Source organism: Corvus moneduloides, chromosome 12, assembly GCF_009650955.1.
Source record: "Corvus moneduloides isolate bCorMon1 chromosome 12, bCorMon1.pri, whole genome shotgun sequence".
Taxonomy (NCBI): domain Eukaryota; kingdom Metazoa; phylum Chordata; class Aves; order Passeriformes; family Corvidae; genus Corvus; species Corvus moneduloides.
The window spans coordinates 13,025,496-13,053,402 of record NC_045487.1 but is presented as its reverse complement, the minus strand read 5'-3'; the positions used below and the strand labels follow the sequence as shown (position 1 = coordinate 13,053,402).

General features: G+C 41.4%; 1 protein-coding gene across 5 annotated transcripts in view; it reads right to left on the bottom strand.

Annotated features, from left to right (window-relative positions):
- Nucleotides 1–27,907, bottom strand: part of ZNF423 (zinc finger protein 423) — a 230,792-nt gene that overhangs the window by 87,659 nt on the left and 115,226 nt on the right. For 4 of the 5 annotated variants that reach the window (XM_032121819.1, XM_032121820.1, XM_032121821.1 and 1 more), the window contains 2 exons: nt 6,919–10,142; nt 27–111 (listed from right to left, as the gene is read on the bottom strand). In XM_032121819.1, coding sequence (XP_031977710.1) covers nt 27–111; nt 6,919–10,142 — 3,309 coding nt within the window. The remainder of the gene's footprint in view (nt 1–26; nt 112–6,918; nt 10,143–27,907) is intronic. The other variant, XR_004242572.1, reaches the window with a different exon arrangement.

Below are 27,907 nucleotides of genomic sequence, written 5' to 3'. Positions count from 1 at the left end.
GTGGCCTAGTGTAAAGAATGTCTTACCAATCATATGGTTAGCGACATGGATTTGTATCTCTCTCTCATTCTCAAAGGTCATCTGGCACTTGATGCATTGATAGGTCTTTTTCTGTTTAATAACCAAAAAGAGGTTAGAGAAAACTGCACTGTAGCATAAGGCAAGTGTGATCATGAATATAGCATGTTACATGCTTCAAATTTCCTCCACTGAGGCTTTTTTTGTTCATATATCCCCGGGCCAGGCTTTTCTGGGACCATAAACACAATCTCTAATTAACAACCTGTTTTAGGAGAAATTTTAATTTCAACTTTAAAAATTTCAAGTTACAATACTTGAAAATCTGACTGAGTACGTGAGCCATAATGAGATTGCTCCTGTCATTTAACCCACTGCAGTAAAATTCCCCCAGAGTGAAATAAAAGACAGAAGAGTAACTGTTTTCAGAGTAAGATCAACTTTCTCAAAAAATTCCACCTTTCATTAAACTCAAAATAGAGTAGGCAGAATACCTATAGTTATTTGGGAAAGCGAAGGAAAGAAATGCATTTTGTATTGGTCTCCAATCAGAAATCTTAAAAAACTGCATTACCATAAAGAACTGTTTCCTAGTACAATCTGTTTATATTTTCTCCATCTCAAAGTCATACCAGGGAGGCCTAGCTGCAGAAGTCAGGAGACAGTGTGAAGAGGCAATTACATGAACCATTTATTCAAATAGGGAAAATGGGGTTTGCACTCAGATTTACAGTGATGCGTATACTTGTGCAACGTGGCAGGAAAAAATCCAAGAAACCATTGCAGAAATTAAAATGCAGGTTGATAAGTTAGACATCCAACTCAGGAAAAAAAAGCCAAACTAAGAACCAAAAAACATGAAGGCTAAGCTTTTTTACACTTGGAAAAACTCCTATTTCCCAAAGCAGGAGTACGGTGCTTTGGTCTGAGGTACATGATTATTTACTGCATGAGAATACGCTATTTAAATAGACATCTTTTGACGTGTAATTTAGAAAAATTGGGCCTTTTGTGCCTACTTCTTTCTGGAGAATAATTCTTACTGCAACACTTGCCACTAGGCACAAGCATGAGGTCTGCATCCCCACAGCAAGAGCTGGTGGCAGCTGAACACACATGAAATCTCTGGGTGCTGGGCACAAGTTCAGGGAGCTGAGGGATGGAAGACAACCCCAAGGCGACAGCACTGAGAAACCCGACTTAGTACACAACACCCTCTTAACCTTTCGAAGGAAAATATTTTTGGGGTACTTTTTGTGTAATTTTAGATGCACATTACTTTTTCTTCAGCCTCCACCCCACACCCAGGTATAGAACCCCATTTTTAGGGCAGCAGTAATAAGTCAGAAGTTTTGAGTTAAACAGAGAAGTTGCTGTCACCCCCTCTGAGCATGGGATCCAATTTCCTCAAGCACCTGCTGAGGACAGAACAAATTAGGTGCTACCAAGAGCTTAACTACTTCCCATGTCATCAGTGGCAACAAGGTAGCCTGCTGGAGGTTAATGAACATGCTGTAACACCATAATAACAAATGCACCAGTCTATGGATGTTCGGCATATTCCATGAATTCTGTACCAGTGTGTGTTTGCTTAGGCAAGGCTTTCTAGGCTAAAACAACAATGGGTGATTAACATGATAATAGGAAGAAGGCTATACTCCATTGGCCAAAAGCTGACACAGCCAACCATATAAAAGGAAATAGTTTGGATTGGCTAGTTATCCCTAGGCAGCTCAAGAAAGTATCCTCCTGGAGTCCATTTGGAAATCAAGGCTGTTAATGGAAAAGCAGCTGGATTTCTGCAGCACTCTTTCTGGGGAATCTATTCTGGCAGATGAGCACAGCACACATACGTACACATGTCCCCTCAAACACACTGGCACACACATGCTGAGGGCTCCTAACTTCAAAACCAAAACAAAACACAAAAAACCTTGGAAGAGCAAAATAGGATTGGGTAGTGACTGATTCATGTGGTCACATGGTCACATTTAAAGCTTGAAATCTTCCTCTTCTTTAAAACTTCAAAGCTAAGCTCTGTGCCTTGTCTAACGCTTATCTCAGCTACGAGGGTTCCCTAAGTAAACAGCTAGAGGACAATATTTCAGCCTGACTCTATTTCAAACCTTGAAAGTTATATTAAACACAGACAAATGATTCATTTTTTAATTGATACCGGGGCTTCTGAAAGCTACTTACTAAAAGATCTGGAGACAGGATGTCTTTGTTTATCCACAGACTCAGCGCTAACTCCTCCACACCATTTCACAATCCTATAAAACACTCTGCTTGGCATGAGGAGCCCTCGGCAGATTTCAGATTTCCTCTGAGTGCTACCTCAGCTGATACCCGTGCGTGCAAACGAGCAGCTTAAGTAAGGTGATGGCTCCTGTGACAGGGCACCCCACTTGACGTGGAGTGAGGTTAATAAATGGCCTATACAGGTATCCAAATAACTGTAGCTAGATCAGCACCCATGCGTATATGCAAGAGGTGGAAGAGCTGATTTTTTGGCTCATTAGTAACTGTCTTTAAAAGAATGTCACAAAACATCCTTCCATTATCAGTAAATGGGGAGCACTAGCTTTAATACAACTATAATTAGTTGTGGTACAAATATGATCTTCTACTGATATTTTTCAGCTTTATGAACATTATTAATGGATCAGTTATTTTTCTTTAAGTTTTATCCTCAGAAGTGGTGACAACAAAGGTGCCCGCGCTCTGAGGAGCTAACAAAGTCAAGGTGATGGCATCTAGGTGATAAAAGAGACCAGATGAGCAAGCCTTCAGCTGAGAGCTCATTCCCCACAAATTCAAGATATTTAATTCTAGTCTTGGCACAAAATTGTACTAATAACAGAGGGTTCTGTTTTCTTTTCTGAAGTATCTATTGTTCCCATGGGTTTTCCAGACTATCCTCCTTTAAATCTGGAAATAGTTTCCTGCTCTACAAAGAAAATATTCCTCCATTCAAGTGGATTTACAAGGGAAGAGAAGGGTTGTGGGGGAGAACAAAGAGAAGGAACTGAGTCCAAGAAAGTGTGCAGGAGAGAAGAAACTGAGGAAGGAACACAATAGGGTTTATTCTTCCAACTTTCTATGCCACCTCCTTTGCTTCTTCAGCCCAAATAACCTAGGTGGGCTAAAAATAGTAACATCATTTACAATGAAAACTTAACTGAAGTCTAAACATTTGCCACTGTCAATGTTAAACAAGCGTAGTTCATGATACCTGTGGTACAAAATAAAGATAAATCTGTGTAAGAGAAAGAACAGCTTGAAATGTGACTGTTTCCAGTATTAGGAAATGAGAAATCTCAATACTAAACAATTAGTCATGTTTCTCAAGATATGCACATTCCTCTAGAAGACATGTGAAAATGAATTAATAAAATGTATTCAAAACTGAAGCTGCTACGCATAGAAAGATATTGAGAAAAACAGGAGAGCATCACCTCTGTTGAGATCTTAATGGAATGAAAAAAAGGCCTTGAACTATACTTGTGTCAGATGCTGGAATGATACCTTTTCTTGGGATGCTCATCTGAAAAACATTTTTAGTCCTATCCAAACAGAACAGCTCACACAAAACTATATGAATGAAACAAAATTTGATGTTAGAGAAATCTTTTACTACTAAGATGTATTTTATTTAATGCTCTTAGTGATGTCTCTTGCAGAAAACCATTGACTTGTCCTAAAATTCCTAAAAACAAATCCTCCAAAGAGGATGTTGCTATATACACAATGCAAAAATTATGTCTGCCTGGAAATCTGTCGTGTTGATCAACACGAATGGATCCTAGGTAGGCATCCTAGAAACGAACATGATCAATTTACAGGTATTTCTTCCTATTTGGCATAGTAAAAATGTGAGGAAGACAGAATACAGCAGGATTTTCAAGGGTTATGTGCTTTCTTTCATTCTTATGGATAAAAAAAAAAAACAAGCCTGCCAAGAAACTCTGAGTATTTTTCAATGCTCCTCTAGCTGTCTCCTACTGATCTTCAGAATAAAATCTCAAATAATTCAATAGTAAAAAACCAAAACGAAATATAACAAGACATTCATACTTCATTTGTGGTGCTATATAAACTTGTATACATATATACAAACTTAAATACCTACAGTGAAAAGAAATTGTTCACTTTCTACTATTTTTTTTTCCCCCAAATATTCTTTATTCATCAAGGGCTAATATTTATTTTCTCCCTTTCTTTCACCTTGGGGTTAAATCTTCATTTAAAGTTTTTTTCTGAAATTCTTTTAGGTTTCCACACTCACTTCTTCTATCAAAAAGCAAATAACAGTCGGTGGAGCAATTTCAGACACAGAAAGAAGTTACAGATTTTATATGTTATCATCTTTTCCATTTGCTTGGATTTCATTCTGCTTATTCTTATTTACTCTGAAATATTTACTCACTACTTAAAAATCTAATCTACCTGTATGCTTCTTCTGACTGTACCTTGTCCTAATCTTAAACTGCTTTTCTATTTAAGAAAGAAAAAGAAATAAGGTGTTTAAAAAATGAGATGTAGAAACACTCAAGAACTGGAGAGAAGTAGCTCTGCTCTGAACATGTACAGATCACTCTACATGTACTGTGCACTATAGATTGCTCCAGTAAAGTGGTATTTTACCTGTGTGCAGCACACTAACAAGATGACACGAGAGTTCCTGTTCAACTTGCTTAGCTTTGCTATGAAGCCAATGAAGTTAAGTAAACACTCTTCTTGAATGGAGAGATGTATCACCATTTAAAACCCAGTATAATTCTTCGAAAATCGCTGTACTAGGCAAACACAAAGGGCACTCATTGCCTTCACAAACCTGAGTGAAACACCAATAGTTTTCAAGTGAACTGATATCAGAATTCAGGTCTTGTACCTATAATGAAGGGTAAGATAATGAATTATTCCTAATAACAATATATATATTCCTGGGATGCTTATCTCTGGTATTAGCATATGTGCAGGCCACAGACACTAGTAGGGTACCATTTGCCATCATCACAAATGCTGATTTTTCATTTTCTTCTACAAAGAAACTCAGAACTTCTCTCATGGGATGAAATTCAAAGCATTTACCTTATTGAAGAACTTAAAACTCTCCCCTGAGAGAACAAGTATGGAAGCTCTCACTGAAAAGAAAGAGTTAAAGCAAGAAATAAGACAGAAAATGACAATGTGTTCTGCTAGCTGATAGGAAGGGAAAGGTCATTCCATAGGCTCAGCAATATGAATTAATCCTACCTAATAGAACAGAGGTATTCTTAAAGAATTTAGAAGGAAATAAAGGCCTGAGGAGGAAGAAGGACAATGACCTAGCCAGACCTAGGTATCACACCAAAGGAGGGATACTTCCATTCCTCATTCTTCTGCAAAATTATTTACGTGTGCCTGGAGGCTTAGTCACACCCAAAGGGAACAATATCCAGTGGTTTTACCAAAAGAGAGAAAACAAGAAAAGAAATCAAGCTTTCTGTGGGATTGGCTCAGGAGGCTGGATCAGGGCACTGCTCCAGTGTGGCCATGCCCAGCTCGGCCAGATGCAGCTGCCCCACATGGCCTCACATGGAGCAGGGATAACAAGTCCTGCCAGGGACACAACCCGCACCAGCTCCCTTGGAGGCACCTCAGTCCATGTCCTCAGGACATACTTAGGGCCTTCTCTTACTTACTGAGCCTCTGGTGTTCTAGTTGAATGGATGGTATTTTCAGGTGCTTTTAATTCAGTAAGATGTGTTTGTGGGTGCTTTAATTAGCAGATTGACATAAACAGTCATCTACGGCTGGAATTATTCATTAGGAGTTGGGTGCCTAATTTCCTTAGATACTTTTGAAAATCTCACCCCATCATGTTTAATTAAAAATGTCAGATGATATCAATACTCAGATGTGTCTGTTGTTGGTCTCCTGAGAAGATTTCCAAAATTCACTTCTCATTCCATCTGTTCCTGACAGAGGAAGGACTGACTTGGCCCATTCTTGAACCAAAACGTCAACAAATAATTTAAAAAGACTATAAACTGCAAATGATATTAATCTCCTGAGTAGGCTTCTGGAACCTTACTTGGATCTGCATGTTCCCAAGTAACTTGTAAGCTAAGAAACGGGAAAGCAGGCTATCTGGAAAAAGTCAAGGACAGCACACTTTTATGTAATCTGCATTAGACAATGTCCAGATTTGCTAAGAAACTACTTATCCTCTAATGGCCCCTACAGAAGGGCCATGAAAGCAGGTTCTTTTAAAGTCACTTTCGAAATCATACACACACACAAACAAGCTCACACAAATGCACACAGACCTCCAAGTAACCTCAAAACGTTCACTCTGACAAGACATTCCTAGGGATAAGCTCTTTAGCACAGAAATCTGTTTTAGGTGAGAATTTGGGGCATAGGATGGAATTCACTACGTTTTCTCTCACAAGTTCCTATATCCTCCTGCTCATTATTATTTTCCTGGTAAGAAATAATTTCATTCCTCAAATATGACAGATTAGATTTTTTTTGTTGTTTTTGGGTACTGAGCATCTTCATTTTTCATGAAATTGTCCCAGCTTTTCCAGATCTGCCAGTTCAGTAGAATCAGAATTCATGGACAAACTCAATCTCCACTGCCCAAGTCTCAGCTCTCTGTTGGTAAATTTAGGGCAGCTCTGTGGTAAAAAATCTGATGTGCTGCCACTGAGAATCAAGGCGCCTGTGAGGCTGAGTGGCTTCTGATTTTTCTATGTGCATTACTCTACCCTTCGTTCTGTTGGGAAGTTTTTCTAGTAGCACAAGTGATTTGATAAAGTGACAATTTAAAAAAAAAAAAAATCAGATCAGTTCTCACATTGAAGGTCTACATTTTATCCCTCAGACACTTTAAAGTTCAGCTGTACTTACTCTGGGAACAGGGGACGTCTGGGTACCTTTCCTTTGGCCACTGGTCTCGGGTGTCAGGTCTCGGTGGTCTACCTGAATGTGGCTCTCTAAGTCTTCGGCACTTTCAAATTTGACACTACACTCTGGACACCTCAGGCTGCCACATGGCCTCTCGTTTACCTCCTGTGGAGTCAAGCTCAAAGACTGTCCATTGGTGCTCCTGGTCATGCACCCAGCACACAGGCCATAGGGAAGGCCGTTCACATCCAACTTTACCAAGTCCTGCTTATTCCGGAACTCCTTCAAGCACAGCGCACACTTGTAGAGTTTTTGCAAGGCCTGGCCATTGGGCGATGAGGTTGCAGAGTTTCCTGCCAATTTCTGCATATGGAACGTCCCATGAATTTTCAGCTCCAGGGTAGAGGTGACTGTCTGCATGCAGACAACACAGCGAAAGCCGGTGAGGGAGTTTCTGAGATCTGGATGCATCTGGCAGTGCTCGATAAATTCCTCCTCACTCTGCAGTGGCATTTTGCAGATCCGACACGTCCCTGTATCCAAACTCTTGCTGTGAGTGACTTTGTGCTCCGTCAGGGTCAGGAGTGATGGGAAGCGTTCCCCACAGATGGGGCACATGTAGTGCTTAGCAGGACCTCGATGGGTCTGCATGTGCTCTCTCAGGCCATTTTCAGAGAAAAAGGTCCTTGAGCAGATATTACACTTGTGGCTGCCTTTGATGAATTCTGCTTTCTTCCGAGAACAGTCATCCTCCCCAGGCCTGATGTTATGATCTCTCAAACGATGGTTCTGCAAGAGGACCTCCATAGTGTAGGCAGCCCCACAAATATCACAGCCATACATGGGCTCAGAAGCATCTACATCATCCTCACTGGCTTCATGACTGTTGGAAGTATCTGGATTCTTCATTAACATGTTCTGGATATCTGCCCCTTCTGTCTTCTTATTTGTTGGGGTCATGCCATTAGCTGTACCATTCTCAGCACTAGCATCAAAAACACAATGTTTTTCCCGCAAGTGCTTTTCAAGCAAGATGATGGCATGAAAAGCTTTGCTACAAAACTTACAGTTGTATTTTTTGCTGTGGGTTGTGATGTGGCACTGCAGTTCTACCTCTGTGCTGAAGGTCTCACCACAGAAGATGCATTTGTGAGACTTTGATGGATTACCCAAGTGACTATGCTTCACATGGATCTGGAGATCCACCTCCTTCCTAAAATCCCAGTTACAGGCTGTGCAACGATACATCTTCTTTTCATTGCTATGCTTGACTGCCAGATGCACTTGGATAGATACCTTGGAATCAAAAACTTCTTGGCAAAGGGTGCAGTGATACAACACAAAAGTATGCATGTCCAACAAATGCTTCTGCAAATCATCCACTGAAGAAAACTGTTTGTCACAGCTCTCACATACATAATGAGTGGAAGTTGTCATGTAATGTATGGTGAGATGTTGCAGAAGAGACTCCTGGGAATCAAAGTCTTCTTTACACTGAGGGCAAGACTGTTTCCTCAACAGCAACTCCAAATGCAACTTTAAATGGGTCTGAAAACTTTCAAAATTTGAGAACTTTAGATCACACTGATTACATGGGTATTCACCATTAGACACTGAGTTTACACTTGCAGAAAGCCGCTGCCTTTTAGGGGAAGAGACTTCAACATCAGAAGAAACTGGACTCTGCTCTGCTTTTGACTTCTTATTGTGTGCCAGAGGAATGTTCTTGTGGTTTTCTTTAATATGCTTTGTAAGCTTCAGGATGGAGCCAAAAATGGGGGAGTTTGTGCAATAAGGGCATGAATACACTTCCATAAAAGACTGTGTTGGCTGAATGACAGGGGAATCCAATTTCGAATTTCCTACATTGCAGTGAGTCTGCTGGATGTGCTCAGTCAAGGTAGCTTCAGTCAGAAAGCCCATGGAGCACTGGTTACAGAAGAAAGCATTGTTGCCATCTTGAGGGGTAGCGTTTGGGCCACAGTGAGTAATGCGGATGTGTTCCTGCAAGCTGTTGATATCCGCAAACATCTCCGGGCAGTAATTGCAATGAAAGGCAGAAATGTTGCTAAACTGCATCATGGGATAGGCATGGTTTTTGTGCACTTTTCTCACGTGTTCATTCAAGTTGTACAGTGTAGGCATGGAATCAAGGCAGATCTGGCACGTGTGGCTTTGCTGAGGTTTGTCTGCGTGAATGGTCTTCAGATGGATCTCCAGAACAGCAAGGCTGTTGAAGTCACGCTTCGAGCAGTAGGGGCAGCTGTAAGTAACTTTAGACCAGTTCTGGCCTTCCTCTCTGTCAACAGACCTGGTTTTCTTTTGTCCTCTCAAAGGCTTTAAGGTCGAATCTGGAGTGGAACCTCTTTCCACCGATGCACTGGAGTCGGGCGTTGCGCTGCTCATGGACGCCACACTCCCTAGGACTGGGTCAGGGCTGATGCTGTGGTTACTGGAGTCAGGTTGTCTGTGACTGTCCAAGTGGCAATAGACTTCCTCCACTGAAGAAAACTGCTCTGGGCACATAGGGCACTTATGTTTTTTGTTGGCATGGGCTTGATGAATGTGCGAGAGCAGTGAGTTTTCGTCTACAAATACTTCAGGGCAATGAATACACTGCAAATCTGCCTTCTCAGAAAGCTGTGGGTGGCGTGTCATTACGTGCTTCTCCAAATCTTCAGTCTGACTGAATGTCTCTTCACAGTAATCACACATAAAATCATCCTTCTTCACCTCTTTCTCAGTCTTTGCCATATGTTCCTTGTTCTTTTTATGAGCTTGCATGTGACTCTGCAATGAGCTGGTAGATGAAAACCCACGTTTACACACAGTACACTTGAATGGTTTGCTGGAGCTGTGGGTTTTCAGGTGGATTTTGAGGTGGTCGCTGCGGGAGAATGCAGCCTCGCATTCGTGGCAATGGTACTTTTTATCCCCTGTGTGAAGCTTTATGTGGCGATCCCTACTCCTCTTGTGCTTAAAAAGCCGGCTACAGTAGGTGCATTTGAAAGGTAGCTTGTCACTGTGGATCTGCTCGTGCCTTTTAAGGTAGCTCAGGCGAATGAAGGACTTATCACAAAACTGACAGGGATACGGCAGGCCAGTCCCCCCTTCCTCCTCCCCGATGCCGAGATCACACCCATCTCCTATCATCTGAGTGGGTGATGCAACATCTTTGCTGGAGGGAGATGAAGCCACCCAGGAGAGTTGTGGGTCGTCATCACCATCTGTAATGGGAAAGCAGAAAGGAGATTAAAAACAATTCCCAGTGCATCTGTGAAATAAGGACAAAGCTCTCAACAACACTATGGGCTTCTGCTACTACAGCATTAAAAAAAAAAAAATCAACTAAAAAAAAAAGCCCAAAAACCCTCTTGAATTTGAAAGGAGGTTTGAGAAAGAGAAATAAAAATATACGTGTACACATAATTCACAAATATGCCAACATATAGTGTTAATAAAAAGCATTTTTCTTTAGCAGGTTTAACACCTGCTCACTGTACTGTAAAGCAATAAACAATGAATAAAGAAAGCAAAACACAATGTGCAATGAAGCAATACAAACATTTCAGAAAGCTACAGTGTTAAGTGATCACCTGTGAATTTGTGGGTCTGTTAAATGCTACATCAAGATGATTTTAAGTAATGTCTCCATTAAAAAAATCCTTCAGTTCTGTCTCAAAACTGTAACAGAATGAAAGGCTGCTCAAAGGCAGAGTTGAACATCTAGGTGGAATAAAAGCATCAGATTTGAGAGAGCTCAAGAAAATCAGAGAAGAGATCTGCACTATTACCACGTTTGCTTGTATAAAATGTAATGTTGCTCTCTTGGTACAAAATCAAACAAATTTATAAAAGCCCAGGAAAATCACCACTGGAGATCCCAAGGCATCACAAAAGAATCAAGTTCAGGATAAACCAAAAATGGCCCAGCCTCTGTTTAATAACTATTTCCTTTACTCAATATGAAGTTTTGAAAAATATTTTATAATTCCATATTACCGTAAAGAAACGCAGCACCCACTCCAGCAGCCACACAGTCATTTTAGGAAAAATACATAAAATGTTGTCAACTTTCATTAACAGAATTGTTAACAAGAAACAGAAGAGAGTGAGTTCTAATATCTTAATTCTAACAAATGCAGAGGTGTTGAGCGAAACATAAATGCCACTAGTCTGATATCAAACTAAACCACAGAATGAAGCAAAAATAAAGTTCAGGTAAATGAAGGAAGGTGATGACCACATAAACATTTGGAGATTCCAAAAAGGAGCTGGTTCTTGAGATACACCATCCTTATAAAACATTTAATGTTCCTACTTCAGCTTTTACTAAAACAAACCAATAAAAAAATCCCCGACTGTGTGTGTAGGCTGCCACACGCGCACTCCTCGTGCCTGCCAACTACCGAGTCACCAGGCAGAGAAAGCACAAGTACAGTGAGGAGCCCTCAAAGAAGGGCTCGACTAATGAGGGTATCACCACCGTACCAGGCACTGATTGCTCTGGCAAACATCTGCTTTTTCATCCCAGGTAAAGAAAGAGAGCAGCTACCTTGGAAAAAACTAAACCAAGTAACCACACCCCAAACATCTTTTCCCACACGACAGGGCTGTCTATTTTCCAGGTCAGGCGTCCGCTGTCTGCCCCGTGCTCCCCAGAGAGCTCTGCTCCCCCGTTTAACTAAACCTCCTGCTCCAGAGCGATGCTGGACACCGAGAACCTGCTTCTTCCTGCTCCCGAAATGCACCTCGACTCTCAGCGAGCATCCGCGCTTCTCAGATGCTCAAGGTCTTTGTGCTCAACCAGCTCCTCCAAACCCGGCAGAGCCCAAGCCTAAAATACAGACAACGAGCTCCTGATTTTTATGTAAACTTTTCTCAGGCTTCACTCCCCCGACCATGAACGGCTCTCTCACTGCAGCTGCAACAAAGCCTCATGTTCCCAATTTAAGCCACCTCCGCCGCCCACCCCGCTGCCGGCACAGCTTTGCTGAGCCCCCAGGGAGCCCCCAGCCCCCGCCATCCCCCAGCTTTGCCGCCAGCCGTATCCGGGGCTCCGTCCCCACGGACCTGCGGCCACAGGCCGTCGGAGGGAAGGAGGCAGCCGGCTGCCAGCGCCCGGATTAGGGGCCCCGGGGAGGTGCCGGTAGCTCAGGGCCGCCTAATTCCCTCCTCTCACCAGCTGGGCTCCTCCAGGGGCAAGGAGACAAAGGGGAGCACGAGGGGGATGCTGGGCCTGAACTAGGGCAGCACATGTTGCGTTTGCTGCCGCTGCTGCTGTCTACGGAGAGGGGGAGAAAGGAGAAAAACAAGAGAAAATGCACCCAACCATTTGCTAGTTTCTGCTCGGGCTTACTGGCTGTAATTATAATAATTTTATATGTCTGCTTGCAGAAATGTTTATAAAAATACGTGCATTTTAAATATCTCCCTTTTTGCAGTCAGGCTGCTGGCGCCTTGCGCGGAGCAGCGGCACACAGAGGAAGGGCTGCGCCGGGAGAAGCCCGAGCTCTCCAAACGCCTCCACCGAATAAAGCTCCATTGTTCAGCTCGGAAACTTGAGATGCAATGGGCCAAATCCAGTGGTAACACAGGCTGGGCCAACTGCTTTAACTTCCTTACATCCATATGCACTTATGCCAACCATTACACTGGCCCACCATGCAAACTGAACAAATCTCTAGAAAGTCTCTTTTTCCTCTGAAATGAACAGATCTTCCTCAAAACACAGTCTAACATTCAAATAGGGCCAGTTCCCCTCCAGCTGCTGTTCTTCAAACATACTGGGCTATTCAGAAAACAAAATCAAAGAAAGTATTACCTGATGAGTGAAGCACAAAGCCTGTCCTAACATAATTTGCATTTTTAAAAAATTAACACTTCTCAGGTTGAAAAGTTGTATTTGTCATAAAATGGAAGCATTTACATAGAATGTAAAGATTGTCTCCTTTTGTTAGCTTCAGTTTGACCTTTTACCAATTTTTGTGTTTAATTTCTACATTCTTTTTACTCCAGTACTCCAGTATTTTCTCATACTTTTACAGTTTTAAAAGAATTTTAGAAGAAACTTTAGGCACCAGAAACAACCTACCTGGATTTCTTACAAACAGGATACTAAATTAGTAAACACCTAAACTGAACAAATTAGGGAAAACTCATTATCATTAATCTCTTTATGGAATGAATAATAGCCCTGTTAATTTTAACTTGCCATATTAAATTGAAGAAAAGACCTATAATGAACTGAGAAGAAAATTCTAAGGTATTTTACCACAGTAATATTTTAGTGGGAAGATATATTTTAGATGTGGTATGACATGTCTGGCTAAGATGGTTAGAATAATAATTCTACATTAATGCAATCAAAGGAATGTAACAGAATGAGAAAAATCACTTTCAAAAAGGAGATTAAAGTCATTAAAATGGCTAATCCTGCAAAGTGGGACTGTTCTAAAATAGAGAATCACATGGCTGGTGCAAGACTTTTGTCATTTGCACATAAGAGAATCAAAACAAGTATTAAAAGGGTAAGAAAATTCAATAAAAAGTTTAATTAGGGAAAAAAAGAGCATTAAGGAAGCTTTAGGATGTCAGTAGTCCTCAGGATATATGTGCAGGTCATGAAGCTTAAAGGGCCATTCTTGATAATCAATCTCAAAGTGGTACAGTAATTTAGCAACTTAATGTTCAGCACGTTTACAGGACTGCAAGCATTTATCATCATCAGTGAGGAGCTAATTCCAGCCTCAATGCATTCAATAAATGTATTTTTCCTTCTAATAAGAACAATTTGGCCAAACTGTAGTATAAATCATACTTTGTTCTCTATTTATCTTCCAGATAACAAAAGCCAAGTTCAGAGACATATTCATGAAGCTAAAACAATAAAATGAAGTCTTAAAAAGATGTGAACTCTCTTAGAAGGGAGACAAACAGCACATCACAGATTGCCAGGAGTAAGCGGCCCTACCATCTCAGCATATACTGCTGACATTGATATATTTATTATTCCAGAGTTATTTTGCTAATACAAATATAATCAACCAGACACAATTTCACACTCCCTGCAAACACCTTCCCATCATCTCCCTGCCCAAAGGTAGCTGGAAACAGTACACTCCTGCTGAACTTTGAGCAGAGCTTCACTTTCTTGCACAGCTGCCCAGTCACCCAGCCCTGGGGGCCACATTCCTGGACAGGAGATGCGCAAACCCAGGCTACCCCCAGCTGGTTACTTTTCCTCTCAAGAACTAAACACACGCACAGAGACCACATTTGCTGGCCTAGACCTGAAGTTCGTCCTTGCCTAAACCCTCTTGTTCACCAACAGAGCATCATCGGGTTCCCCTCCATTGAAAAAATCTCCCTACTCTGTCCCCTGTGTGGGGAGAGTTCAGGTGGCTCTTCCACAGGGCCTCTGTGCATCCCTCCACACCATGAGCACGCTGCAACGTGGCCTTTGCAGTACAGCAGGCAAGTTTATTCCAGTGCCACCAGTACATATTGAGCACCACAGGGCTCAGGAGAGCCTGCACAACCAGCCCCAGGCAGCAAAAAAATCCCAGGTTTGGCCAAAGAGACATCTTTAAGACTCCCCTCCCAAGCCCAGAAGGCATCTCCATACAGGACAACAAACCAAGGCACTCAGGTTTAAAACGTGATCGTATTCTGTCAGGTTTATTCCTCTAGCACAGAGCTAGTACACAAGAGAAATACTTAAATTAACAAACACAAAACCCCAAAATCAATTGCTGAAGTAAGGATTGCTGTTTGATTTAAGCTCAGACTTCTGGTTCGCTCTGAGCCCCTCCATGATACACAGGTTAAAGATGGTCAAAGCACTGAAAATGCTTGAAGCTGTTGAAAGTTGACGTAATTCTAGCACCCAAAATAGTAACTTACTTTTGAAAACAAGCTTGGCATCATAAGACACGCTTCTGAACTGTGCTTCAGTTCCTCATCTCCATAATAGCAAAAAGCCATCTGCTCCTCAAGGGCAAATTGTAGGGCTTACTTCTGTATAGCTGTGAAAACCCCGAGACATCCTCAGATGGAAAGTCCAATAGAAATGCTATCAATTTCAATAATTACTATTATTATTGCAGATGCTTAACTATGAGAATTAAACACAGAGATTGAGGACTGACAAATCCTCAGTACTGATTACGGAATATTTTGCATTGCTGCACTATGTATTAAAGCCAGGGATAGATCATTACAATGGATTATAGTAAGAACCTCACATACCATACGCTGCTCATTTACACTGCAGTGCTGGTGTGAAATAATGCAAATCAAGTTTACATAGCAAATGTTTTAAGCTTCAACACTTTCGCTGCACTGTGACAGATTTCTGCTTACATTTTTTGTTGGAGTGTTTAGTCCCATTTTCCTGCACATCTCCCGCACAGTTATAACAAATAATTAAAAGTATCAATAATAGTTCAAACTCAATTTTCTATGCACGTATTAGCTTCAATGAATGTTTCTGTTTGTTGTGTCACAGAAGGCAATAATGGACTGTGACCCACCAGCCCTTGTGGCAATGAAAGTCCTCGTACACTGACACTGCATCTACCTCTGAACGGCACTGTCACTGCTGGGCTGTGACTGACACCCAGCACCACTGCACACTCAAGCACACCTCATTAATGAGAGAAGAAGGACTTCTGCAACTTACTTATAATTATTCCTCCAAAAATACCATGCAACTGTCCCCCCAGAACTGCTTAACCCATCCTTAGCCAAGGCAGGGAGGAGGGCCTGGGAAGTTCACACTGCTCTGAAGAACTCTACACAGCTTCACACTTCAGTGATGTCAGCTTCCTCACCAAACAGTTCAGAGTGCTGTATTTTAAGGCACAATGCTATTTTTAAATATATATATATATATAAACATGTATAAAATGTTCAAAGCAAACATGAAATTGGATAAATTGGCTCAATGGAAAGTATATATAATCTGATTTTTCTTCTCATGCAGAGAGTAACTAAGTATTTAGAATACGAAATCAGCACAAGATGTAGTGTAGAATTTCAAGCATTAAACTTGCTGGGATGTCTGCCACAGATAAACTCTTACACATAGACAGTTTAAATCTCGCTGTCTTTGTTTAAACATTTCTGTAGCGATCAAAGATACATCTAATTAGTCTTTCTTATACTGCAAGTTAAAAGTACACACAGAGATGTCTATTGAAGCTTAGCTGATATACAGAAACTTGTTAAGCCAGAGTAATGCATGCCTGAGCCCTTGTCTCCCATTAGCAGAGATATCAAGGCTCAGTAATAACCATCGACAGGGTGATCCATAACTCCGTGCAGATGATAAAATAAGAAAGCTATTTTTAACACTCTTTTTCCTTATGTCAAATAGTCTGTATTTTGCTGGTAACAAAAAATTAACATATCATTAAATAAGTTATTTCACACTTCAATAAATGGCATAATTGGGCTGGAGGAGAAAGTTTTATGTTAGATCTAGGAATAAACTAAATGCTTTCAGAGTTGAATCACTGTTTTTCTTTACTCCCTTTGGAAAAGCAGCAGATACTATATTCTGCTGTGCATCATGGACTTGGGACTGAAAACAGCTGCACTCTAATTACATGTAAAGTGTACCAAAACATTCCTTTTATCACAGACTGTAAATCTGTTAGCATCTGTCTCTCCTTTGTTTCTTCCACAAGATACAAGCTTGTTTCTACATTTTTCTCACCTGTAGCGGTAATTAAAATTCATTATAAATGAAAGGAGTGAACACTAAAACAAGTTCCTCTGTGTACAGTTCTAAACTCAAATTAGAAACAGCTGTTTGCTAATTCATGCAGTGATGTTTTGTCGTGCTCTGTGAATCAATAATAACTCACCCTATTTCTACCAAAATGTTAGGATTATATCTATGTTTTGCTTAGCAATTTGCTCCTCAGAAATGTTCAAATGCCCATTCAGTCTTTTTTAAAGGAGATTAGAAGACGATACCTACAAAATAATCAATGAAATAACAGAAAGATCTTAATAGCTTGCTGCTTCTGCTTACCCTGCTACCTAGAGGGTTCTGTGTCATTCTTGCCTGCTTTGATGCCTACAGAGCATTTAGCAAAAGGGCACATTGTAAGACAGATGTAAAAGAACAAAACCGTATATGGAGTCACACAAATGCATCACGAATGCAACAGTCACATTAGAGAATATTACAAAATTAGAGTTTCAGCTATGAAATGTACAACTTTCAAACATTAGGAATGACAAAACCCTCAGGAAAAAAAATCCTAGTAGAATAATTATTACTTATAATAATTAGTTATAAAATTAGTTATAATAAATGGTAATACTTATGCTAATTGTTGGTAATATTTCTACATATTATGTTAGCCAGAGCACAAACTTCATATGACCCCGTTGGCCTTACACGATTATATTCTGCTCTTCTTGCTACTTGATGTCAACATTTATCATGATTTCAACGCTCGATTATGCAAAACAAAGAGACAACACACAGCAGTTAAGAGCTTTGCCTACTTCCTTTTTTATCTAAGCATAGGGATGCAAGCAGCCCCCCACGGCAGGTTTGCAGAGCTTGCCCTCGTCACAGCACGATTAGGGCCAGCCCTGGGCCCTGCACTGCCCCTTGGCATAGCCAAAGATCCAGCCCAGAGCAGTGGAAGAGCATCAGCCTCTGTGCAGGTCTCTGCAATACATGCATTACTTCATGCATTTTCTCAGCTCTAAATAGACATGTTTTCCCTTCCTTGTGTTTTGCTGCTGTGAGCAGGGAGAGTGTTCCCATACAGCACACACCTGAGCACCAGGACTGAACTGCTCATGGAAATGTGGCCAGCGGGACGGCCTTTCTGGTGGGATGAAATGCATGAGATGAATTCCCTAGATTTACGATTTCCTCCCTCCCATTTGATCAGGCAGCTCTCAAATACAGCAGGCACCTGCTCTCAGGCTGTTTTGCTGAGTACCCTCAGGCACGTGTGGTCACACAGACTCAGCTCAAGCTCTTTCCCTCAGTTCATAACCACAGCACCAGAAACACAGACTAGCTGCTGTCTGGAGAAACTCAGTGAATACAGAAGCTGAAAGTAAAGACAGACAGACTTTTCTCCATGAACGGACCAGATTGGTGTGATTTGATTTAATGCTTTATTGTGTGCATTTTCATGTTTTTGAATTGTACTTTCAAGTAAAGATTAAGTCATCAATTACAATCCATTTAGCTCATTCATAAAATTCATTTAAGGGTCATATCCTGCACAGTGAGCAGCGAGTCCTGGAAGTCAGCACTGACAAGGACAAGCAGCACTTTCTTTCCCACAGGATATTCAGCTTGTGCAGAATCAAGTCAGAGCTCATTTTGATGGTGTGGGCAGCAGTCTGGAGAAGGAAGTGCCTTTAAAACTGGGGCAGTGGCAAGCTAGGACAAAGACAGCTTTGCCAAGAGTTCTCTGATAAGCTGTTATCACTGCTAAGACAAATGGCTATCTGCTTCTGTGCTGGTAGAAAACATTAGAGTGGCGTTTCCACTTCTGCAGAGCTGTTTCTACTCTTCTGTCATGTATCAGCTGTGAGCCAAAAGAACCACTAGAAGTGAGAAAACTTGGACCAGACGCCAAAAATGCTCTGTGCCCTCTGGTTGGGGTCACCAGTAGTGACTTTATTGCTAGGATGGCTTTCTATGATGTGATCTTCAACTGATATTATGTGGTGACCTGACCTGTAACAAAATGGGTTTGCAGTCCCTGTCTCTAACAGATGATAAGTACTTTGCAGAGAACAGAATTTTGCTCCTAAATGAGTATTTTCCATCAGTGCTCAGTGGAAGAGAAGACAATTGCCATGTTCCAAACCTGAGAAAAGCCTCATGTAAAGTCCTGCACAGGACTTTACTGCCAAGCTTTCCGGCCTAAGGAACTTAAAGCTGGTCATATCATTAGAGCAAGTTGCAGGAGAAAATAAAACCAGCTTGTTAAGTTAAAAAGAAGGAGGCTGTTCCAGACTCTCATTTTGATCTAGGTGGGAAAACTGTGACGCACTTACAATCTCAATGGTTCATGATGAATAGCCTTAATGCTGAAAAACACATGTTGGCTGAAATTACTCAGCAATAAACAAACAGTAAAAAGCAACAACATCCAGATTTTATACTACCTTCAAAGAAAAGGGGAAGAAAAGTAAATTACATGTGACAAACAGTATCAAGTAACCTGTTTTATAGCTATGCACACACATTATTGTTCTGACTTCCAAATGTGTTGTGTATTCACAGCAATCCCATTGAATTCAATAGGAACAGCAGTTACTCAACACTCCTGAAAATTCAAGTGACATAAATATGAGATATAGCCAGTTCTACTAGAGATATTTTCAGAAAGGTGCATGTATTCCCTGTCCCTTTAGTGAATTCAAATCAAGATTTCATGCAAACACCGTGAACTGAAATGAAGCTGTACTTGCAAACATCACAGCTTCCGCAAGTCTGGTGAGTGTAGCCCCTCAAGGCCTCCATGTGTCTGGTTTTGGAGGGGCTGGTGTGCCCCAATAAACCCAGTGGGTATTCCTGGAGCTGAAGAAGCTGCCAGCTCCACCTGACCCTAGACTGGAAATGGGGTTTGCTCCAGCTGAGTAAATCTCCGATTCCTTGGGAGATTTACTTTGGGGATGGTGTGCATTACAGCAAAGTACAATTAGTTAAGACTTTGGGTTTGCTAGTGAACAATTTAATTTAATAAATTAATTCATTTAAAATTTTAAAAAAGCACCCACAAATGTTACAGCACACTGGTGAATATGAAGCACATTCCTGATTATCATAAACATCGGTCATGAATCTGCACCATGTTTGTAACTGGCCTGAGGGTATCTGCATGAAAGAGAGGTGGGAAGGAAGTTCTCCACTTATCAATACCTGACAGAAATAACTGAAAGGTTTAAAAAGAAAATAACTATAGGTTTTGTACTACACAAGATGAAAGTCAAACAGCATGGCTTGCCTAGGAGAGACGTGTATTCTGCGCTGTATGGTAATGCTACTTCTTTTTTACTAACAGTACCCATCGTTTTAAACAAGAAGAGACTTTTAAAACAAGCAAGCAAACAGACATATTTGCCACCCGGTAAGATTGCTCTCGGTACACCAGTGTTTCCCTACAACAAACGTGCTGCATGAGAGTCCTTTCAAGTTTAACCATCAGTGACCCAGCGTCTGTGATCTGAGGACTTGCACTGCACCACACAACAAAACCATCCTCCGAAAGCTGCTCTCTTCTTCCAACACATCTTTGCCCTTTGGACTGAAGGGCCCAATGACAAATCGTGTGACTGCGCTCTCAGGTGTTCAAAAGAAAAGCTGTGGCAACAGCCAAGGTCTGTTTTCCTCAGGCTCACAACTCCATTGGTGCAGCTCAAGGAGGGATCCCATGCCCTACCTTGCTGAGCACCTGTTCAGGCTGCAGGGGATGAGCCCCATGGTGCCCACTGCAGGCACCTCAGAGTCACGGAGCACTGGATATCCGTCTCCTGTGGGTACCCAGCACTGAGAGCAGCCCAGGCTGTGCCCCATCTCCTACACCACAAGTCTGCAGAGACACTTTCTGAGCATCTCTAAATTCTTTAGAGGCTTCTCAGGTTGTCAGTCAGCACCGACCACGCTCCGGAGAAAGCCTCCCGTAGGGAGGATGCTCATCAGTGCAGGCAGGCAGGAGGGGGGAGTGCAGCTGGGGAGCCAGAGCGAATCCAACCAGGAGACAACAGCCCCCCAGCCCTGCTGCTCTCCTGCCAGGAGCCACGCAGAGGCTGGCAGGAACGTGCCCTCCGGCCGCGCTGCGCTCCCAGCCCAAGCTGCAAGCACCACACTGCCCACGGACTGGAACAGGGGGCACGTTCATCAAAGTCCCCTGCAGCAGAGACACCTTTGTCCTGAATTGTTTCACAGTCTTAGGTGCTCATTTTCTCTATTCAGATGGCTCTAGTTTAACCAGCAGCGTGGGTTTCCTTCTGACCACACATGTGTGGTTGGTTTTTTGCCTCCCACGAATATGAATTGTACAATTTATTCTAGTTAGTAACTGTCTCTGTGCCTTGGCCACAGATACTTGAGAAAGTGAATTTATAATGAGGAAAGGTGCAGGGCACAATTATTTGTTTAAATGGGATTAGAATTAGGGTTGGAGTGTACACTGAATCATCTCAATTTATCCCTGAAGAGAAGGAGGGACAGCAAATGTCTTGGCACTTGCAAACAAATATCGGTTTCCCCACCGACTCGCTAACAGCACTCCTTCCATTTGAGAGCAGTCTCACACAGACATTGGCACTGGTATCAGAGAACTAAATGAAATAAAGGGAAAAGCTATAGTCAATAGCTTTCTCTCTAACTTTACTCACATGATGAGGACTGGTTTTACTCACAGAAAAGTATCTAGGAATGTTAATATACTAAACAACTCAGTAAAAGGAATGAGGAGGCAGTAGGGAGAGCGAGATTGAATTTACCCAACAAAAGTTAATCTTGACACTACAGATACAGCAAGGCTTTTTACAGAAAGCTATGGGCTTTCTACAGAAGAGTTCCCTAAATTAACCATGGGTGGAAGCTGAAGGTGGATGTTTAGGGTGGGGGCACATTTTCTGCACAGGGAAAATGGTCAAAAAGTCAAAACAGAAAAAGCAAAAGGCTATATTAAAAATAACCAACAAAAATCTCTCTGGGAAATCAGGCATCAGAGGTTTGAAAGACACACTTGCACCTTCAAAACCAGATGTGTTCAAAAAAACATCCCCAGTTAACTAATGGCTGAAAACACCACACACACCCACCATGGAAATGAAAAACTATTGTTTTCATAAACAACACAAGGTGTTTTAAAGCTCAGACCAGATTCATTTGCAAAAAGCCTACTGTCCTAAATATATCTAAATAATGAAAACCCCTTGCCACCTCCCTGGAATCAATTTGATTTTGCCCTTCCCAAACTCACAGCCAAAGCTCCCTGCCCAGACAGAAGCACAGATTAGGAAACTCGGGTGTCCCCCACAGGAGAGTGAGAGAACAAGGCTCCCCAGATACAATTCACATACTATTTTCATGTTTTGTCAAGGCTTTTCTAATATTTATTTTGGTTGTGGTCAATTAAGGCAAAAAATTTCAGGACAGAAGGATTTTCTGACCACAAATAAACTGGGCTGCTGTCTGAAATAAGATCTTTAGCCCATCTCACCCTTTCCAAAACAAAAACAATTGGACAAATGAATGAAAACTCAGTAACTGCTTCCTCACAACTTCAGCCAGAATTAGTTGTGAGACTGAACCCCACTTCCTCCATCTCATAGCACATGAAAGTATGAGTACCAAGAGCTATGAGTACCAGCCTCAACTCCCCATCTGTCCCAAACTATCTGTCTGTACTTAGAGGCTGGGACCCTGGATTTCTGCGAGCTGATTTTAAAGACACATAAGACCTTTTTTTGTTTGGTTGGTTTTGGGTAATAATTTTCCCATTATTTAGGATTATCGTACCTTGCATCTTTTGATTTTCTATGAATATAACTCTATAACATAAGTTCAGGATCTCCTGGCTACCTGACATCAAGAAGGCTGCAACATCCTGTCTATAGCCTGAAGCCGCTGTACACAGGCTTAAGAGGGACTCCATTTTAATTCAGTTCTTTGGCTGGAATTGAGATACTGGATCTGATACAATTTTTTTCTTACTGTGTTGCTTTGTATCAAAACACCCATTTTCCAGTGGGTGGTGCCTAACAAAACAGAAGCGGAGGTGTGAGCACAAAGGAAACAGTCATTATAAATGCACAGAAACACACCGTGTCAACACGTACCAGCTGCCCAATATGTACAAAAGCTTTAAAAAGGACAACTGAGTCATTATTTTAGAGTTTGACTATATTTTCCATTTTAAAACATTTTACTACCTATCTAGTGTAGTTAGAGAAGGTTCCATTGCAAACACTGGAAATCAGACACCTCCTAACCACCCTACACAAATTTGTCAGAATTTTTGTACCAAGTGTTATCAGGTAACATTATTTACCATGTACAGTAATTATGAAAAACTCTGAGATTGTGTAATTATGTATTTTAATTACCTGATCTGATTAGGTTTTTTAATCACTTCATAAAAAGAAAGGAAATTCACTGAGGTTGTCAGAAAGTTAATAAAAATAAGGTAATTCACTGCAAAGGCTCACCATGGTGCCTTTCTAACTACTTCCTTGCTACACCCCACTGTGCCTAGGTATTGGAGGTCAACTATAAGTATTAATTTCCTTACTTTTATTAACTTTGGTGACAACATTTGTGCTCTTTGGGCATGGGGTTTTTAATTTCATTAGGAAACACTTTTCATTTAGCTGGATGATATTTTAAGACACACAGACTCCTCAAAACCAAGAAGCTGGGTGACCTGAAACCCATCAAGAGACTCAGCCTTTTCCTGCTCTGGCCTTGGACCCCTTGGAGGGATGCTTGGGAAAGCCACTGTGTGGTAGCCACTGTCACACGGAGCTATGTGAGCCTCACCACCAGCCTGCAAAACCCACCCAGTTTAGCAATGTCAAACAATACATCAACAAAGCTGGCTGGTCACATCAGGGCCGGTACACAGAGGACTCAGCAGCAGTGAGACACGACTGCTGCGGGAGCCAGGAGGCCAAGCCAGCCAGGCCAGCCAGCTGCCTGTCCTGGGCAGCAGGAATCACCCAGGAATCCAGCTATGAAACACAAGCAACCCCTCAGAACCATCCTGCTGGCTGCATGAGGAGAGAGAGGGCTGGGGGTGAGAGGGGTGCAAGAGGTAAGTCGCCTTCTCCCACTCCTGAAGCAGGACGGAGCACGTCTGGTTCACCTCTGGAAAACATTTTTTCTAACTTTTGGATGCAGTTCTACTCTAAGGAAACATTTTTTTTATATCCAAACTGGGAGTCTATAATGTAATACTTGGCTATTGGATTCAGCAGCTCTGTTTTACTCATTTTTGGTTTGTCCTCTCCTCCCGCCAGCCCTTCTTTATTTTTCTCCTTACTCTTTTTACCTTTCCACCCTCTCTACTGTGATTCTCTGGGGAGAACAAATCACTTTGGGAGGTTTAATGGACTGACAAGAGCAGAAATTTAATCAGGGTGTGCAAGCATGGGCCAGGCACATCAGAAGCAAGCGCAGTGCAATCCATTTGGGCTGCCCCACCTGTGACCCTGGCTGGGCCAGGCACCCCCTCTCCACAGGGGCCATACAGGGAGAGGCCCTTCATGCTCACATGGGACCTTGGTCGTGCCTGCTTCAGGGGGAGAGGCCTGCCAGATGCTGACAAGCCAAAAGCAGTTATTTCAGGAGACTTTTTTTTAATATAGAAACAGCTGACACAAAATGCATCTCACTGGGGAGGGAAACCATGCTCCCAGAAGTAAAAGACCACTAAAAAGCCTCTTCATTTCCAAGAGAAATCTAAAACAGTTTTGGGCCAGATATCACTTAGGTTTTTCATTTCCATTTTAGGAGACTTGCAGACTGTCCTTCTAGTCCTGCCCCATCCATGGAGAATATTAAGGGGGGAATGTGGGTGGATTAAGAGATGGTGCAAAGCATTTCAGAAAGTAAGAACAACCTCAAAGAAAATCTATCCCAGACAAAACAGCCACTGGTGGGGAAGCTGCCTGAGCCTCCCTGCAGCCCCCTTTGCTGTGAAAGGTCTCCTTACACCACATGCACAGCCCTGGGCTGACATGGAGCGCTGACGTGCTCAGCTGCTGCCTAGAAAAGACACTGAAAAGGGGAGGGCACAAAATTATTTAAACAAGCTTTTATACAGAAAATGGAAAATGTTGTGTGCAACAACACAATTCCTTTTCCTTTGTACACCATTTGCTGTTACAGATTATATTTGCAAAATATAGCTTTCAATATAACATAGCCAAAAGCAACCTAACAGCATAATTTTCTTCCTGGGTACTTTACTTTTGAATTCCTCTACAAACAATGAAAGAGAGTTTTGGAAAAAATAAAAAAACAAAGAAGCCCCTTCTTCCCACATGCATGTAAACTCAGATAAACTTACAAGAGACCATCTTTTGAACAACTAAAGTAATTCGCTTGTGGTGCCTGTGCAGGCTACTGCCAGTAAATCCTAATGGCACACAGTGAGTGATACCTGACACTCTGCACACTCACTACCACAAAGAATTTGCTCACTTGAAAAGCATGTGTAGCATTTTTCTATCACCATTGCCTGCATTTTCACTTTTGCACTTTTAGACACCTTGTCCACTCGACAAAACTACAGCATATCTGTGACATTTATTTAAAGCTTGCTGTTCTGTGCAACTGGGTGGTATTGCATGGACCAGGAAACCAGGGCTTTAAAGTACATTTCCTGGCTGATAGTGCAGATAAGGAGAGTTACAAAAGACAAATATTAAGGACAAATATCAGTCATATCCAAAAACCAGAAGTATTTTCTAGCATGATCACAACCAACCAATACCCTGAGATATCCAAAGGGAAGAATCTCTATTCTTGCACTCATCCTTGTCATTTTAAACTGCACAGTGCTCTTTAATAATAATCACAAAGTGATCCAAATATGTTCCAGGACCCTATTCTATGACAAGTTATATTCTAAAAAAAATCAGTCTTTTCAAAAATTACCATGTATTACTGGCTTTTTTCCTTCCCCTCCATTTACATTTTTCATCTTGTTTCTCTCTGCCATTTCTCCATCTCATCCCAAAGCCAGATTATTACACTGCAAATATGGGGCAGGTCCAGATACCCAAGGGGAGATCCAAGATCTTCCCTCCTGAGGAAACTTCATAGTGAACTCAATGACTATCTGTGATGTTTGCTGGTACTAGGGAATAATATTTCCCTTGGGCACTTTCTGGATAGAGTCTACCACCTGGGTTAAGTCATTATTACAATCAAGCAGAAAAAAAAAGGGAGGGAGAATAGAGATGAAAAAACACTACAGCAAGCATCATTACAGCTCATCAAAAGTGCATTAGAGAACACCTGATAATATACTCTGAACATTAATGATCCTTACAACATACCATATTAATGCAGATGTTATCTGAATTCTCAGAAACAAATTTTTCCATTCACACCCTTCCTTAAAATTGGTGTTAGAAAAAAACATCTCGAGAATCTATTAGTTGCCAGCATTTTTTTCTGTCTCCAGAAACAAACAAAATACCACTTCTGTACCTGTATGTGCTGTGGATCACAAAGCTCAAATGAGTACCCTGACTTTGGGATGTTTGTTGGCGTTCACAGGCAATGAGTTACAGTTAAAATGGACAATGGTCAGCTGATATTAATAAAAAGGTTGTGATTTTGTTGCCTTAAATTGGATTATTATCGCTACTAAGATCAATTTAACTGGCCACCTTAAACTCTCCAATACTGGGCAGCAATTTCCTTTGTAATTTTTCCACCTTCAAGTTAGGAGGGAAACACATGAATGCCACAGAATTGTTAGTGCACCTCTGTCTTGCTCTAACCTGGCACTTAGCACCTTAGAGGTGATAAGTGCCAGGTTAGAGCAAGAACAGCTTAGTTGCCTGAAGAGCCTAATACTTCAACCAATAACTTAAATGGAGGTCAAAAAATTAATTCTAGGCACTGCTTAAGTCCTATATTCCTCCTTTACAGAGACTGCAAATCATGTCAAGTTCTGCATAAATAGGTTTTGTGGGGGTATTAGAGGGTGAATTACTGTCATCTAGGTGCTAGTGCTTAGTAAAGCAAGGATGATCAAACCCATTTTGCCAAAATCCAATGTGAACTGCTGCTCTCAAAGAAAGGTCACCCAACCAAGAACACTTCATAACTAAAGTGCTTAAACAGAACAAAAAAATCCACAACACACATGCATTTTTACAAAGGAGGGGTTTGAAAATACAACAGTCACACCCAAAGACCATTCCCTTATTATTATTTGAAAGCTGAATAGAAATCTTTTTTCCTAAACAAGGAGCTGGTAAGGTTTGCAGCATCTCAGAATTACTTCTAGAAATAAGGGAAGCTGGAATTATTTTTAGTGCAGCTGAGAGGCCAGGCATATTTCAGGCAATCTCCCAGAGCCTGCTTCTATACCATGAGGGACATAAACCCACAAACTATGGAAGAACCCAAATCAGTATTGTTTTCTCAAGTGACATCCATTATCCCTCATCTGAGAAAATTAACACGTGTACGCAGAAGCTCAATAAAGTAAGCTCAGAGCTAAAAGTCTAAGATTAACCCTTTATGCATCACAATAAATGTCATCTTTTAAGTCAGCAAAATACTAATATATTCTAATTTATATTCAGTGCTTCTGCCATTTAAAGCAAGCAGGGGCATTAAAATACAGTTAGGCCAAGCACAGTTTCAAATGTTATAGTACACAGGGTAATCAAGAATTTCCAAATTCCAAAGAGCTACAGTGATATAAAAATGGAGATACAGAAGGGCAATTAGACCAACACATGCTGGTTTGGGTAGCATTAGGAAGAGTGTCACAAAATGAATAAAACCCAGCTTTTGTGCAAAGTCTCTTATTTTCTGACATCTGAGTTAAGCACTGTATCTAGTAGTAAAATGCTATGAATGTTAAATGTAGGCAACCTTTGTGCTCTGCCAGTTTATTTCTAGATCAATGATAATATTTGAAGATTCCTATTCCAAGCCAGCACTCAGTACTTTTCTTCATCTTCCTGATCTGCCCAAAAGATTATATTCTATGAGTCAGATATATCTTTGTCTTCTTTTTACTCAGATTAATAAATTAGGCAGCCCATAAATCTGAATGGTACTTATTCTGAAGAGCGAAACACAAAGAATGATGGATAAGGCTGAATTTCCCACCTAAGTACATAGAAACCTCCAGGCAGGTATTAATTCTATACTGAGTTTTTCTACAACATACACTTACTCTTGCACCACAACACACTAACACACATCACCAGGCATCCAGAACAAAAGCAAGGA